Genomic DNA, 17,308 nt, shown 5'->3' on the forward strand with positions numbered 1-17,308 from the left:
CTCCACACGATTTGGGGTGGGGGGAGGGGGGTGGTGGGTGGTGCTGCCCCAGCTTTTTACATGTGCCGCCGCAGGAGATTGCGGTGGCTCTTTGGCATGCGCCCTTCTGGCTTTTGCACAGACTGAGTCACTGGTTTGTCTGCTTGTCCAAGGAAAACTCCCAGCTTTCACAGAGATGGACAGTCACATGGGTGCCTCAGTGTATTCTCTGGTACCTTCTAATGAGATTCAAGTTCAGGAACTTCAATCTCTCAAACCTTGTGGTGTCAATGTTCACCCTTGGAGGGGTTGGTCCTTTCAATGTTCATGTCCCAGGATGACTTTGAATGCCTTGCTAATGAAAGCAACCACAGGTAGATCAATCAATAGGGCAAGCCATTGTTTTGGGTACATGCTAATCAGACATGTGTCTCCACTTTAATGCCTTGGAATGCACAAGGTTTTCAAATTCAAATAGTGGTGGCCATTTTCGGCTGTAGCAAAGTATTTGTAAAAGTTATCTGTAATATTCAAGCTTTCCTTCTTTTAAGTTTAATGCAAGTTTCCAACCATGAATTAAACATCCTCGTTTGACATAGCATGTTTTCTTGACAATAATATTACATTTTATCATTTTTTGACAGTAACAGAAACTAGTTACATCATGACCCTTTTAAATGCCAATAATATATATACTTGAAATTAGGGTCTTTGAATATTATTGTACACATTCAGCATATTCAGATGAAATTCCTGGATCTGCTGTTTCAAGGGGCAAAATTATTTTAAATCTGATAATGCCGCATTAAAATAGCAGACAAGGGAATTTCATTCAATTCTATTTTAGGGTGACACTTTCTAAAGATTTTGTTTTATTCAAATTATTCATTGAACAAATGTCTTCATTTGTTCCACACTGAAGCAAACTTTGGTGTTGTGAACTACCAGGAAAATATGAATGACTGCAGCTATTATACAATCATGTAGGCAGCATTTTGCTCCGCTAATTTTAGCAGCACAGTTGTTTATACTGAGCAAGAGTCTACATATTTAACACCTTGTTACTCTGAAGAAAAAAAGTTTATTGACAGTAATGCTGTCATAATACATTTCATGGTCTGGTCTACATGTGATTTCAGACCCACTGCAATGTGGTTGATTCTTAACTGCCCTCTGAAATGGCTTAGCAAGCCACTCAGTTGTCAAGGGCAATTAGGGGATGGGCAAAAAATGTTGGCCTTGCCACTGATGCCCATATCCCAGGAAAGAACAAAAAAGAAATCGAACTAATATGCCTTTTAAATATCAATAATCTAAAAATATTAATTGAATTCATATAATTAAAAATAATTGGCTTATAACTAACCTGTGAGGTATTTCCTCTCTCCCAAATCTATTTCAAGCCATTGCTGGCTATCATCATCATCAGCAGCCGCCCATCCAGGCCCTGGAACGTTAAGTCGTGCTTTATTTGGTGACCAACTGACAATTTGACCATTTTCATCTGTCCATTGCCAGGACGATGTGGCATTGATCTGATCTTCTGCAATAAGCCCCAATTCCATTCCCAATGGTCGATTACAGCCTGCGAAAAGACAAGGATATGTTCATTTTTTAGGGCTGGGTGATGCAGTATGAGAACACTGTGGGTCTAGGGTCCAAAAAGAACATGGACTGATGGATATCAGCGACACTCTATTACTGTAATTGAATCTAATTTTAACTCCATATGTACGAAAATAGACAAAAATGCTTCACCTATGTCATGGCACTCCGCCACTCCCTATAGCTCCCTCATCTGCAAACTTAATTTTGCTTGAGAGGACCATATACACTCATGTCATAGTAGAGATTTGTGTCAAGCCTCCAGAGTCTCAGAGTTTCATGAGCTGTGTGAAAACTGGCCCAAGGAACTCAGGATTCCTGCACATTGTACCTTTGGCACCTTGCTTTTGCCACAATGATGCATGCAAAGGCCATAGTTGCTGCCTAATTGGCAGATTATCGGCATTTGCCTGTTTGATCATGCGGACTCCTGTATTCTTCTGTTGAACAGGTAAAACATGAGGCCAAATTTTCATTTATGAGGAACAGTATGAAATCACTTACACGCTATATCAGGCATCACCCAGTGGCCAAGGCCATGCCTCCAGGATAAAAGAAACTCTTAAAATCTGGACTGTGCTGCAAATTCTGAACGCACTACCTGTTTTTCTAATGCAGAGTCAGCTAATAGCAATTCCTCCACTCCTATTCAGTTTGTATTAACTGGATTTCCTCAGATAGACAATAATGAGTGATAGTTGGTGAATAAGACTTGCTGTTGCTTCCCACACCTCTACTTACTCTGCTCAGATGAAAGACGACCCTGGACCATGCCATTAGTGAGACTATCTCAGCTAACTGTACTGATCTAACAAAGCCTGGGCTACATTTCCAGCTCTAGATTCTTCTGCTAAGTAGAACACAACTAAACTAGAGATCATTTAAAGACAAGCAATTTTTTGCTGGGTGACCTGCATTGTCACATTAAAACACCCAAGCATAGATTTTTCAATCGAGGTTATTTTAACACTGGCAATAACTCAATTAACTAAAAAAAAGATCCCAAACAGAAGGATGAGGCGTTGCATTTTGGTAGGCGGACTAAGGAGGTCACATACTCCTTAGGAAATAAGTGCCTAATTGTGGTACAGGAGGAAAGGAATCTGGGGGTACAGATGCTCAAATCATTTATAGTAATGCAGGTTAACAAGGTCATAAAAAATGCAGACAAAGCACTGAAGTCATTTCTAGACGTAGAGAATTGAAAAGCAGAGAGTTATGTTAAATTTGTACAGAACTTGGTTAGACCGAACTTAGTACTGCATAGTTCTGGTGCTCATATTACAAAAAGGGTAGTGTCCTGGCCAATATTTATACTTCAAACAACATCACAAAAACAGATTATTTGACTAATAGCGCTTTGTTGTTTGTGGGAGTTTGCTATGCATGGCATTGGCTGCTGTGTTTCCAACATTAGAACAGTAACTACATTTCAAAAAAAAAATTACCTAATTGGCTGTAGAGCAGTTTGGGATGTCCTGAGGTTGTGAAAGGCACGATATAAATATATTTTACTTTATATAGAGGCACTAGAGAAAGTTCAAAATAGGTTTACAAGGATAATACCAGAACGGAGAGGTTATACTTATCAGGAAAGACTGAACAGCCTGGGGCTCTTTCCTTTGGAAAAGAGCAGGCTAAAAGTTGACCAAAAAGAGGTAAAAGATGCAAAATTCTGGTCCTTACTTCTAACCATGACTTTTTGGAGAAGCCCAAACTTGGAACAGCCTGCACAATTTATATGCGTATTTGGTAAAGAATGAGGCCTCACAGATCAATGAACAGTATTGATTTCTGAAAAGTATGTAAAAAGACTGAAATGGTTCCCTTAGGGCAGCCGCAGTATAGTTAACCGCGAGAAAATGTATGCTATGCAAGAAAGCAGGATTGTGCAGTCGATGCATCTTTAGATGGCAAAGCTCATTTACAGTTAGCTTTTCCTTATACGCAGCTTGTTGCCTTTATCTACATGAAAATTTATCTTACACACTCAACCCAAATCCATAATTGGTCCCAAGTCTCTCTGGAGAGAGTCAGTTTCTTTTTTCCTCATTATATGCCCACAAGCCTTTGCACCATCGTCACATTTGTTAGTATTACTAACACCCAGCTGCATATCATTCATAAATATTGTAAATAGTCAGCATTCTGGAAAGATTCCAATGGAACTCTGGTCGTTCCCTTTTCCCAAGCACAACATTTTCCATTCATCATTAACCTGTCTTCCACTGTCAAGCCAGCTCCCAATCCATTTAGACTGTTGGCTCTTTCATGAGCTTGAAGTCTGTTTATTAGCTTCACATGAGGAAATTTGCCTAAGACGCTCTGAAAATCTCATGACATTCCATCTGGATTACCCTCACCCATCAGCTTACTTAACTCCTCAAAGAACTGCAGTAGGCTTGTAAAGCATGACTCGTTACTTCTAAAACCATGTAAAAGAAACTGCACGAAAACTGTGTTGCTTAGGTATTAATTTGTTGAAGACCCTGGTGACAGTAATCTATAGGTCCCCAAACAGTAAGAAACATAGAAAAATCATTCATTATGATTATGGCTGATCATCCAACTCAGTAACCTGTTCCTGCTTTCACCCCATATCCTTTGATCCCTTTAAACCCAAGAGCTATATCTAATGATAGTATGATAAAGTAGTTCCACAGTGGGGCACAGAATAAACCAGGAAATACTGGGGGCTTGTAAGAAAGGGAAGACAATAATCATGGGTGATTTTAATGTTTATATGGACTGGATTAATCATATTGGCAAGGGTAGCCTCGAGGGAGAGTTCATTGAATGTATTAGAGATTGTTTTTTGGAGCAATATGTTGTCGTTGGGGGCCAGATATATGCTGACTAACAAAGGAGGGTGAAAGGCGAATGAATTTATATTGCCTCATTTGGATTGTGAATTTGATTTTCTTTGGATTAAGTTCCACAAGAAAAACCAGAGTCCTGACGAATCGCATAACTAGGGCTGTAGATAGGGGTTTAAACTAAATAGTGGGGGGGAGGGTTCAGTTGCGTGGAAAATTAGGAAGTCAAAGTTAAAGGAGAAGGTAGGAGTGCAGGCTAGTGATGAGGCTGATTGTTATCAGAAAATAAAAGGTAGGGACAGAATGTGTGAATGTCATATTGCACCAAGGAATTGTACAAGAGTAGAGAAATTTGATAATAGAACAAACTTAAAGGCTTTGTATCTGAATGCACGAAGCATTCAGAGTAAAATTAATGAGTTAACAGCGCAAATAGAGACGAATGGGTATGATTTAGTGGCGATTACTGAGACGTAGTTGCAGGGAAACCAGGCTTGGGAACTGAATATCCAAGGGTACTCAGTATTTCGGAAGGTCAGGCAGGAAGGAAAAGGAGGTGGTGTAGCTTTGTTAGTAAAGGACAAGATCAGTGCTGTAGTGAGAGATGATATAGGCACTGGAGATCAAGATGCAGAATCAATCTGGGTAGAAATAAAAAATAGCAAGGGAAAGAAGACCCTAGTGACAGTAATCTATAGGTCCCCAAACAGTAAGAAATATAGAAAAATCATTCATTATGATCATGGCGGATCATCCAACTCAGTAACCTGTTCCCGTTTTCACCCCATATCCTTTGATCCCTTTAAACCCAAGAGCTATATCTAATGATAGTATGATAAAGTAGTTCCGCAGTGGGGCACAGAATAAAACAGGAAGTACTGGGGGCTTGTAAGAAAGGTACGGCAATGATCATGGGTGATTTTAATACGTACATGGACTGGATTAATCATATAGGCAAGGGTAGCCTCGAGGGAGAGTTTATTGAATGTATTAGAGATTGTTTTTTGGAGCAATATGTTGTAGAACCAACCAGGGAGCAAGCTATTCAGTTCAGAGATACAGCACTGAAACAGGCCCTTCAGCCCACCGAGTCTGTGCCGACCATCAACCACCCATTTATACTAATCCCATATTCCTAGCACATCCCTACCTGTCCCTATATTTCCCTACCACCTACCTATACTCGGGGCAATTTATAATGGCCAATTAACCTATCAACCTGCAAGTCTTTGGCATGTGGGAGGAAACCGGAGCACCCGGAGGAAACCCACGCAGACACAGGGAGAACTTGCAAACTCCACACAGGCAGTACCCAGAATTGAACCCGGGTAGCTGGAACTGTGAGGCTGCGGTGCTAACCACTGCGCCACTGTGCCGCCCCTATTCTAGATTTGGTATTGTGAAATGAGGTGGGATTAATGATGATCTCATAGTTAAGGATCCTCTAGGGAAGAGTGATCATAGCACGCTAGAATTTCAAATTCTGTTTGAGGGCGAGAAACTGGAGTCCCACACTAACGTTCTGGAGTTAAACAAAAGTAATTACGTAGGCATGAGGGCAGATTTGGCCTTAGTGGACCGGGCAGGAAGACTAAAGGGTAGGATAGCTGATGAACAGTGGCAGATGTTTAAGGAGATATTCAATTCCTCCCAACTAAAATATATTCCAGAGAGGAAGAACGATTGCAAGACGTGGAAGAAACATCCATGGCTAAGCAAGGAAGTTAAGGATAACAAAGACAAAAACTAAGGCATGCCATATTGCAAAGGCCAGTGGCAGGCTGGAAGATTGGGAAACCTTTAAAGATCAACAAAGGGTTACTAAAAAAGTAATAAAAAGAGCAAAGGTAAATTATGAAAGAAAACTCACGCAAAATATAAAAATGGATAGCAAAAGCTTCTATAAGTATATAAAGGGAAGAGAGTAGCTAAAGTGAATGTTGGTCCCTTGGAGGATGAGACTGGGGAGTTAACTGTGGGGAACAAAGAAATGGCGGAGACACTAAATCAGTATTTTGCCTCAGTTTTCACGGTGGAGGAGACTAGTACCATCCCAATAGTAACAGGTAATGCAGTGGCTATAGAAAGGGAGGAACTTAGAACAATCATTACTAGGGAAAAAATACTGAGCAAACTATTGGGATTGAAGGCAGATATGTCGCCAGGGCTTGGATGGCCTACATCCTAGGCTCTTAAAGGAAGTGGCAGCGGAGATAGTGGATCCATTGGTTATAATATTCCTAAATTCCCTGGATGCGGGAAAGGTTCCAGTAGATTGGAAAAATGCTAATATAATGCCCTTATTCAAAAAAGGAGGGAGGCAGAAAGTAGGAAACTACAGACCAGTTAGTTTAACATCTGTCATTGGGAAATTGTTGGAATCCATTATTAAGGATGTAATAACAGGACATTTAGAAAGTCAAAACACAATCCATCAGAGTCAGCATGGTTTTATGAAGGGTAAATCGTGTTTGACTAATTTGCTCGAGTTCTTTGAAGATGTAACAAGTAAAGTGGATAATGAGGATGCCGTAGATGTAGTATATCTGGACATCCAGAAGGCATTTGATAAGGTGCCGCACAAATGGTTAATACACAAGGTAAGATCACATGGGGTTAGGGGCAATTTATTAGCTTTGATAGAGGATTGGCTAACCAACAAAAAGCAGAGTGTCGGGATAAATGGGTCCTTTTCTGGTTGGCAAGATGTAACTAGGGGGCTGCCATGGGTTCGGTCCTCGGGCCCCAACTATTTACAATCTATGTTCATGACTTGGATGCAGGGATAAAAGGTACTATAGCCAAGTTTGCAGATGACACTAAAACAGGTGGGATAGTAAGCTGCAATAAAGAAATAAGCAATTTACAAATGGATATGGATAGGTTATATGAATGGGCCACAATTTGGCAGATGGAGTTTAACGTGGATAAGTGAGAGGTTAACCATTTTGGTCGGAAGAATAGAAAGGCAAATTATTATCTAAATGGAGAGAAACTTCAGAGTGCTTCAGTGCAGAGGGATCTGGGTGTCCTCGTGCATGAATCACAGAAAGCTAGTCTGCAGGTACAGCAGGTAATAAGGAAGGCAAATGGAATTGTGACATTTATTGCTAAAGGAATAGAGTATAAAAGTAGGGAAGTGTTGCTGCAACTGTACAAGGCATTAGTGAGAATGTACCTGGAGTATTGAGTACAGTTCTGGTCCCCTTACTTGAGGAGGGATGTAGTTGCATTGGAGGCAGTTCAGAGGAGGTTCACTAGATTGATTCCAGAGATGAGGGGTTTGTCTTATGAAGAGAGATTGAGCACTTTAGGCCTTTACTCTCTGGAGTTTAGAAGAATGAGAGGAGATCTAACTGAGGTATACAAGATGATTAAGGGGATTGACAAAGTAGACTCTTGTGGGGCAACCTGGAACAAGAGGTCATAGTTTTAGGATAAGGGGTAGCAGATTTAAAACAGAGATGAGGAGAAATTACTTCTCTCAAAGGGTCGTGAGTCTGTGGAATTCACTACCCCAGAGTGCAGTCAATGCCGGGACATTGAGTAAATTTAAGGTGGTGATAGACAGATTTTTAATTAGTAATGGGTTGAAGGGTTATGGACAACAGGCAGGAAAGTGGAGTTGAGGCCGAGATGAGATCAGCCATGATCGTATTGAATGGCGGAGCAGGCTGAAGGGGCTGAATTGCCTACTCCTGCTCTTATATTTATGTTATGTTTACATGACAGTGTCAGGCCTTCCTGCTATCTGTTTTGTCACTTTACAATGACACTGTCAAACTTCTAGGAAGGAACAGTATGAGACTAAAAAAAAAGTGGGGAAACAAGGTATGTTCCCCAAAATTTGTTGAATTACTGGCTAAGGCAGATTCAGCAATCCTAGGCCTTGAGGAAAGGAATAAATAAACAGGGCTTCTAAATCCTCTTCTTGGTCACCACCCCTCCCAGTCAATCCTGCTGAGATGAATTTTTTGGGGGAAAAGAACAAGTCTGTGGCTATCTTTGACAATTGCTAATTGTACCCACAAAGGTGAGAATAGTTGCACGAATGTAGATTACTTCGACTGGAGCGCGAATATGGTTTTCTTCAGAGCAAGTTCCTCAGCAAGATCCACACAGACTGTCAAGAGGTGCACCTGGTGCTAAATCACTGGGCTTTGTCCGAAAGATGTGGCATCTTGATGAGAAACATTACTTATGGACATGCAATTATATTAGAATGAATGAGAAATGTTTTATCATTAATGCCATCTTACCATTAGTGTCAAACACAATCCGCTTATCTGACAGGGATCCACTGAAAATGTAACAAGAAAAGTTGTAAAAGCAAAAGTCAATACAATATATGTTGAATTGAACCATTTAAAAATAGTGGGCATGAATGGCTTTTATCCCAACTAGCAACTTGGCTCAGTTAGTCGTGCACTTACTCTCCGAAACAGAAGATTGCAGGCTCAAACCCTACTACAGATTTGAGCACATAATCTAAACCAGCACAGGAGTGAAATACTGATTGAATGCTACATTAATAATAAAAACAGAAAATGCTGGAATTACTCAGCAGGTCTGTCAGCATCTGTGGAGAGAGAAAGAGTTCAAGTTAACAACCTGCTGAGTATTTCCAGCATTTTCTGTTTTTATCCCAGATTTGCAACATCTGCAGTATTTTGCTTTTGAATGCGTCGTTGCCTGCCTTGCTATTTTTCTTTTCTTTGTTTAAAGCAATGAGGGAAAAATTAGTTTGCATAGCACCGCTTCAAGTGGTGTTACGCTGATCACATCAATTTCCTGGGGGCAGATGGGGTACCCTCAAGGGTTTCCTCACTGACATGATTGCTGAGCACCCTGTGCCCCAATGTCTAAACAAAAAAATTCTATGACAGAAAATGCTAAATTTGATTGACTTTCCGACAACAATTTTTGGCTTTCAAGTTGTTTTTGAGCAGGGCATGGAGAAAATTAACATTTCAATTTATTTAACATTTGTTATGGCAACAAGAAATCTCTGCTTTTCAAAAAGTGAATTTGTACTTAAACAAAGGAAACTTGTTACTTACTCTTTTGACAAAACACCATTTGCTAGGATACCTTCATATCGACTCAAACCTTTTCGCTGAACAATGTCTATCTTGCCACCCAGTTCATCTAGTATTACACCAGCATGAATGGCAGCTTTGCAGAGGGCAGATGTCTAAAAAATAAAAGATTAAAGGTTGGTCAAATGGATAACTTTAATATCCCAATAAAGTGCTTCCTAATGCTCAAAGGGTGAACAGGCTTTTCATAATCATAGTTGCCCATCCCGAGCATCATCCTTCCTTTTGAGACTTGAGACTGGGACTATTGCCACTGAAGCAGAGAAAGTTAAGAGGAGATACAAGTATTTTTTAAAATGGTGAGGAGTTTTAATATTGTGAATAGGGAAAGACCATTTTCTTTTTAGGGAGCAGCCTTGGCTCGTGGTAGCATCCTCACCTCAGAAGGTTATAGGTTCAAGCACCACTCTGAAGTCTTGAGCCCATAATCAAGGCTGACACTCCAGTGCAGTACAGAGAGAGTGCTGCCATTTGGATGAAACATTAAACCAAGGCACTATGTGCCCACTGGGGTGCATGAAAATGTCACATGGCTCGATTAAGAGCAGAAGAATGATCCTGGTGGCCTGGTCAACATTTAAACCTTAACTAACATCACTACCATTATTAGTTTCCAGGCATGGTGAAGCACATTTAGGAAAATCCAGGTTTAATATATAATTGTATAATGGCAACAAAGAACAAAGAACCGTACAGCACAGGAACAGGCCATTCGGCCCTCCAAGCCTGTGCCGATTTTGATGCCTGTCTAAACTAAAAACTTCTGCACTTCCGGGGACCGTATCCCTCTATTCCCATCCTATTCATGTATTTGTCAAGATGCCTCTTAAACGTCACTATCGTACCTGCTTCCACCACTTCCCCTGGCAGCAAGTTCCAGGCACTCACCACCCTCTGTGTAAAGAACTTGCCTCACACATCCCCTCTAAACTTTGCCCCTCGCACCTTAAACCTATGTTCCCTAGTAACTGACTCTTCCACCCTGGGAAAAAGCTTCTGACTATCCACTCTGTCCATGCCACTCATAACCTTGCAAACCTTTATCATGTCGCCCCTCCACCTCCGTCGTTCCAGTGAAAACAATCAGAGTTTATCCAACCTCTCCTCATAGCTAATGCCCTCCAGACCAGGCAACATCCTGGTAAACCTCTTCTGTACCCTCTCCAAAGCCTCCACATCCTTCTGGTAGTGTGGCGACCAGAATTGCACGCAATATTCTAAGTGTGGCCTAACTAAAGTTCTGTACAGATGCAGCATGACTTGTCAGTTTTTATACTCTATGCTCCGACCGATGAAGGCAAGCATGCCATATGCCTTCTCGACTACCTTATCCACCTGTGTTGCCACTTTCAGTGACCTGTGGACCCGTACGCCCAGATATCTCTGCCTGTCAATACTCCTAAGGGTTCTGCCATTTACTGTATACTTCCCACCTGTATTAGATCTTCCAAAATGCATTACCTCACATTTGTCCGGAATAAACTCCATCTGCCATTTCTCCGCCCAAGTCTCCAACCGATCTATATCCTGCTGTATCCTCTGACAATCCTCATCACTATCCGCAACTCCACCAACCTTTGTGTCGTCCGCAAACTTACTAATCAGACCAGCTACATTTCCCTCCAAATCATTTATATATACTACAAACAGCAAAAGGTCCCAGCACTGATCCCTGCGCAACACCACTTGTCACAGCCCTCCATTCAGAAAAGCACCCTTCTACTGCTGCCCTCTGTCTTCTATGACCGAGCCAGTTCTGTATCCATCTTGCCAGCTCACCTCTGATCCCTTGTGACTTCACCTTTTGTACCAGTCTGCCATGAGGGACCTTGTCAAAGGCTGTAATGAAGTCCATATAGACAACATCCACTGCCCTTCCTTCATCAATCATCTTCGTCACTTCCTCAAAAAACTCAATCAAGTTAGTGAGACACGACCTCCCCTTCACAAAACCATGCTGTCTCTTGCTAATAAGTTCATTTGTTTCCAAATGGGAGTAAATCCTGTCCCGAAGAATCCTCTCTAATAATTTCCCTACCACTGCCGTAAGGCTCACCGGCCTATAATTTCCTGGATTATCCTTGCTACCCTTCTTAAACAAAGGAACAACATTGGCTATTCTCCAGTCCTCTGGGACCTCACCTGTAGCCAATGAGGATACAAAGATTTCTGTCAAGGCCCCATCAATTTCTTCCCTTGCCTCCCTCAGTATTCTGGGGTAGATCCCATCAGGCCCTGGGGACTTATCTACCTTAATGCTTTGCAAGACGCCCAACACCTCCTCCTTGGCCTTTAGTACAAAAAGCCTCCTGAATCACAGACATTAACTAGTCTCTTCATTTTTTGTCAGCTACTAAAATTCTGGACTGCTGACAGGATGGCTAACAATGAACTTTGCCTAAACTGCTACCTGTGGTCAAGCATTCCAACAACCTTCTGCATGAAGAAATTCTAATAATTGCAACTGACACTCTCCCACATGCTTTTGTTTCCATTAGACTTGTCTATTATAATGCTCGCCTAGCTGACCTCCCATCTTCCATCCTCCATAAATTTGAGTGCACCCAAAACTCTGCTGCCCATGTCCTAATTCACACCAAGTTCCATCACTCCTGCTTGCTACATGACATTGGTTCCTGGTCCAGCAACGCCTCAAATTAAAACTTCTCATCCTTGTTTTCTAATCCCTCTGTGGTTTTGCCACTCCGTATCTCTTTAATCACCTCACTTACTACAACTCTCTGATCTCTGCGATCTTCTCCAATTCTGCCCTCTTGGACATCCCTGATTTTAATTGTTTCACCATTGAGGCCATGCCTTCAGCTGCCTCGGCCCTAAGCTCTGGAATTCTCTCCATAAATCTTTCTGCTTGTATACTTCTCTCTCCTCCCTTAAGGAGGCTCCATAAAACCTACCTCTTTGACTAAGTTTTTGGTCGCCTATCCTAAAAACGCCTTACGTGGCTCAGTGTCAAATTTTGTTTGATAACGCTCCTGTGAAGCACTTGGACTATCTTACTATGTTAAAAGGTCCCATAAAAATATAAGTTGGTGATGTATAAGAAAAGTTAATTCTTTAGCAAGGATGTCCATACTACCAAATAGCCATGCATGAAGATCAGTCTCTTGTGCAATGTACTGGGCGATGGCTGGTGTTCATCACTTACAAGCAAACAGAGGAGAAACTGTGTCCCCTCCCTATCAAACCCCTTTGCCACACACAGCTGCCCTCATGTAATAAAATTGAATGTTCAAATCAGAAATACTAAGAGATCTTTCTAATTCTCTGAATATAGCACATCCAAAGATTCAGAGTACAAAGTTACCCAGTCCAGCAATTTATAGAAAGTTTAAGGAACAGAAAGAGGCCACTTGGCCCACATTGTGTCTGTGCTGGCTGAAAAACGATCCAACTATTTAATCCCACCTTCCATCATATGGTCCATAACCCTGCAGATTACAGCACTTGAGGTGCATAGCCAGACTCCTTTTGAATAAATTGAATAACTTGCCTTTCAGGCAGTGAGTTTCAGACCCCCACCACCCTCTGGGTCAAAATGTTTTTCCTCATCTCCCTTCTAATTATTCCACCAATCACATTAAATCTATGCCCCCTCGTCACTGACCTCTCTGCTAAGGTGAATAGACCCTTCACCTCCAGGCCCCTCAAAATGTTGTCCATTTCAATCAGATCTCCCCTCAGCCTTCTCTGTTCCAAGGAGAACAACCTCAGTCTATCCAACCTTTCCTCATAGCTGCATTTTTCCAGTCTTGGCAACATCCTCGTAAATTTCCTCTGTACCCTCTCTAGTGCAATTACATCCTTTCTGTAATGAGCTGACTAGAACTGCACACATTACAATAATACAGCCAACTGCAAGAAATTATTGGTTTATATATCCATTTGCTTTATTAAGAATAATTTGTGTTAGCCTTTATGATGCTTAAAGTTTTCTTGCACACATCGCAGAAAAGTAAATTCTTTCACAAATAGAGTATCAACTTTGACCATACATTTAAGAGCATCTCAAGGGCAAATAGGGATGAGCAATAAATTCTCGTCTTCTTGCCAGTGATGCCCACATCCCAAGAATGAATAAAAATATTGTTCTTGGATACATGCAAAATATGAGTAACTTTACTCAGAAAAACTTTAATGCCATATTTACTCATTTTATAAAATAAAGGGAAAAAAACCCTAAAGAATGAGATCTTGTTCCCATGGCAAAGCTGTAAAATCATGGAATAAACTCAAACCATGTAGCCAAGAAGGTGCATCTCTAAATGGAAGAAAACATACAGATTTGTTAAGCTAAATTTCAAAATCTTTGGCATGGTCTTGGGTTTTTAATTCCATCCAAAATAATCATTGAATATATAAGGGTTGGTAAACAATTTTTTCCTTTTCTTTCCCTCCTCATCCACCATAAAATCAATGATTAACTCACCGATCTGTTACAAGATAGGTTTGATCTCTGCATCATTTTGATTTCTCAAAGAGGGTCTATAAAAGGGAATTTTAGAAAACATAAAACAACACTCTCTCTTGTTTTATACTCACATGCCTATATCCTTGAGAAAAATCACCAGAGACTTCTCCTATCACAGCTTTGCAACCGGCAGGACAATTCTTGCTAAAGCACACATGAAAAATATCAAATGAATTGAACATTTTTCTAAATTATATATTCTGTAAATCAGGATGCATACTACAGTTTTAGAATTGCCTATGACATAAAACTACTACACATCATTAGCAAAAAAAATCATCACCCCACAAAAGACCTATTTCTATAACAGATTTTCCAACTCACTCTTATTTCAAGGGTGACATTAATCACTAGCATATTTTGTTCTAAAACAAAGATTGTGACAGCCTAAAACAGCCCTTGAATTTTAAGCTGCACAATTTTAGCACATGGCTGAGTTTTCACCTTTGAAATTTTTCAGGTTGGTAGGTGATGCAAAAAGCTGAGGAACAACAATCTGCTTTTAAGAGTTTGGTCAATTTTTTTTTTTAAAGAAATTGCCTCAAAAACACTTTTCAAAAAAGGGAAAATGATTTGCATTTATTATACACCTTATCACAATTCACAGATGTCTCACTGTACTTAATGTAAAGTTAATTAAGTTTTAACTGCAGTAACTTATGTAGGTGAACATGGAATCCATTTGCGTATATCAAACTTCCACAACATTTAAACCAGTTAATCTGTTTTTTTTTTATTGTGGTGGTTGAAGGAGGAATGTTAACCAAGACAGCATGTTATGTAACATTCACCTTAAAAAAAAAGAATGGAAAGACAGTTCTTCAACTATGCTTCCAATTTCCACCCCCCATCGGTTCCTCAATTTCTCTACGCCGGTTTCTGGGGATGGGTTGTCCACCAATACCTATTATAAGCCCCACTGACTCCCACAGATACCTTGATACACTTCCTCCCACTTTGCTTCCTGTAAGGTCTCTATGCCATTGTCCCAATTTCTCCATCTCATCTGTTCCGATAACACTATCTTCCATACCAGTGCTTCCTAAATTACTTGCCTTTTCCTCTACTAGGAACTCCACTCCACAGGTTGGCAGGGCCCATCAACTGTGTCCACCCAATTTCCCACATTTTTGCCCACTTCCTTCCCCTCCCTCCCAGACTCATATGCATCCCCTTAACCTCACCTTCCACTCCACCAGCCTCCACATTCAACTTATCCTCTGCCATTTCCAGTATGCCGAAGGGACTATTCCCTCTGACTTCCTAGTTGACTCCTCCGTCATCCCCAACCCCACTCCCTTTCTCACGGCACCTTCCCATGAAAGCACAGGAGATGCAACACCTGCCTTTTCACCTCCTCCTTTCCCACTATTTGCGTATATCAAACTTTCACAACAATTAAACCAGTTAATCTGTTTTTTTTATTGTGGTGGTTGAAGGAGGAATGCTAACCAAGACAGCATGTTATGTAACATTCACCTTAAATAAAAAGAACGGAAAGACAGTTCTTCAACTATGCTTCCAATTTCCTTCCCCCAACAGTTCCTCAATTTCTCTACCAGGGCCCCAAACACTCCTTCAAAGTGAAACAGCAATTTACTTGTACTTCTTACAATTTAGTATACTGTATTCACTGCTCACGATGCAGTTTTCTCTACAGTGGAGAGACCAAATGCAGATTGGGTGTTCGCCTTACTGAACACCTCTGTTTAGTCCAGAAATGTGGCCCTGAGCTTCGGGTTGCTTGCCGTTGTAATTCTCCGTCCCACCCCATTCAGAGCTCGACCTCCTACATTGTTCCAATGAAACAAGGAACAACACGATCTTTCCATTAGGCACTGGACAGTCTTCTGGACTCAACGTGGAGTTCAACAAACTTCAGATCATAACCATTGTTCCCATTTCTTCAGATAGCAGGTGATGGCAATGGTTCTGCTGTTGTCACTAACACATCCTCTAGACCCATCTTTTGTCTATTTACTTATCCCATTACCAGCCCACCTTTGCCATTTAATCACTCCTTCCTTCCATCCTATCACAGACCTCCCTTTTTATCTTTCCTCCCCTCCCCACCCTTTTGCCCTGGATCTGCACTTGCTTATAAACTGTTAAATCTCTACCTTCTTGCAGTTCTGATGAAAGGCTACCAAGCTAAAATGTTAACTCTTTCTCTCTCCTCAGTTGCAGTCAGACCTGCTGAGTATTTCCAGCATTTTCTGTTTTTAGTTCCATATAATTATTTTTGGTAGATGATGCTTCAGACAATGCAGCACACAGCCCGCACTGCACTGGAGTGTTATCCTACATTACATGCTCAAATCCTAGAGTGGGGTTTGAAATCTACAACCATATAACCTAATAACGATCTAATCTAAAATGTGTTATCAACTGGATTAAATTATAATGAGTAAAAAAATATCATGACAACGTTATCATTTTCCTATTTCAAATATATGTGAGGAAATAACTTGCGTTACCAACATTGATTGCAATTTCAAAATCTATCTGAGGTAAATACTGCAATCTGCTGAAATGTGTGAGATTAAAAGTATTTATTCTGAAACAGATTGCTGGGAATTGTTGAAAGGAAGGTCAGTTATTCTGACAATTACAATAGAAATGTTGGCAGGTTCCAAAATTGATGTTTAGGTATTTATGTTTAGAGTTCTTGACTAAAATGGAAGGCAGCAGGCCAGGGTTGAATAGTGAGAGGGAAGCAATAAATACTCTGGAGCCTGGCTTGATTACCTTTCAGTGTAAGGAAGTATTAATACAGCACATACCCATTTGAATTTACAAAGTAATTCATGACAACGCTACTTCATCGGACACGTCATCAGGATGCGCCGCGGTGCGCACATGCGCAGACGGTCTCATGCTCCCTGCGCATGCGCTGCGGTCCGGCTTACCAGGACCGCTTTGCGCATGCGCAGATGACGTCATCGCGTTATTTCGTCTTCCTCGCCGACGCGCCTGTTTGGCCTCTGCGCATGCGTCAAAGCTTCGGCGCGACTTTTTGAAAGTGGAAGGAGTGTAGGTTTCGTCGGGCATTTTCTCGCATTTTATCTGAATTATTTATTCGTTTTGGAGACTTGCTTCATTTTTATTTGACACAGGAGATTGTTCAAAGGTAAGTTGATCTGCCTTTGTAAGTTGCTCTGAAAACATTTCCATTGTCTGGGCCACCGCAAGTTCTCCAGTCCCTGTTGTGAGTTGCTCTGAAAACATTTCCATTGTCTGGGCCACCGCATGTTCTCCAGTCTCTGTTGTAAGTTGCTCTGAAAACATTTCCATTGTCTGGGCCACCGCATGTTCTCCAG

At 41.0% G+C, this 17,308-nt stretch overlaps 1 protein-coding gene across 4 annotated transcripts in view; it reads right to left on the reverse strand.

Moving 5' to 3' along the window:
* Window positions 1-17,308, reverse strand: part of dcbld1 (discoidin, CUB and LCCL domain containing 1) — a 177,690-nt gene that overhangs the window by 31,234 nt on the left and 129,148 nt on the right. For all 4 annotated transcript variants that reach the window (XM_068025530.1, XM_068025532.1, XM_068025536.1 and 1 more), the window contains 4 exons: window positions 14,060-14,132; window positions 9,461-9,594; window positions 8,660-8,700; window positions 1,346-1,564 (listed from right to left, as the gene is read on the reverse strand). In XM_068025530.1, coding sequence (XP_067881631.1) covers window positions 1,346-1,564; window positions 8,660-8,700; window positions 9,461-9,594; window positions 14,060-14,132 — 467 coding nt within the window. The remainder of the gene's footprint in view (window positions 1-1,345; window positions 1,565-8,659; window positions 8,701-9,460; window positions 9,595-14,059; window positions 14,133-17,308) is intronic.

Source organism: Heterodontus francisci, chromosome 3, assembly GCF_036365525.1.
Source record: "Heterodontus francisci isolate sHetFra1 chromosome 3, sHetFra1.hap1, whole genome shotgun sequence".
In the NCBI taxonomy this organism is placed as follows: domain Eukaryota; kingdom Metazoa; phylum Chordata; class Chondrichthyes; order Heterodontiformes; family Heterodontidae; genus Heterodontus; species Heterodontus francisci.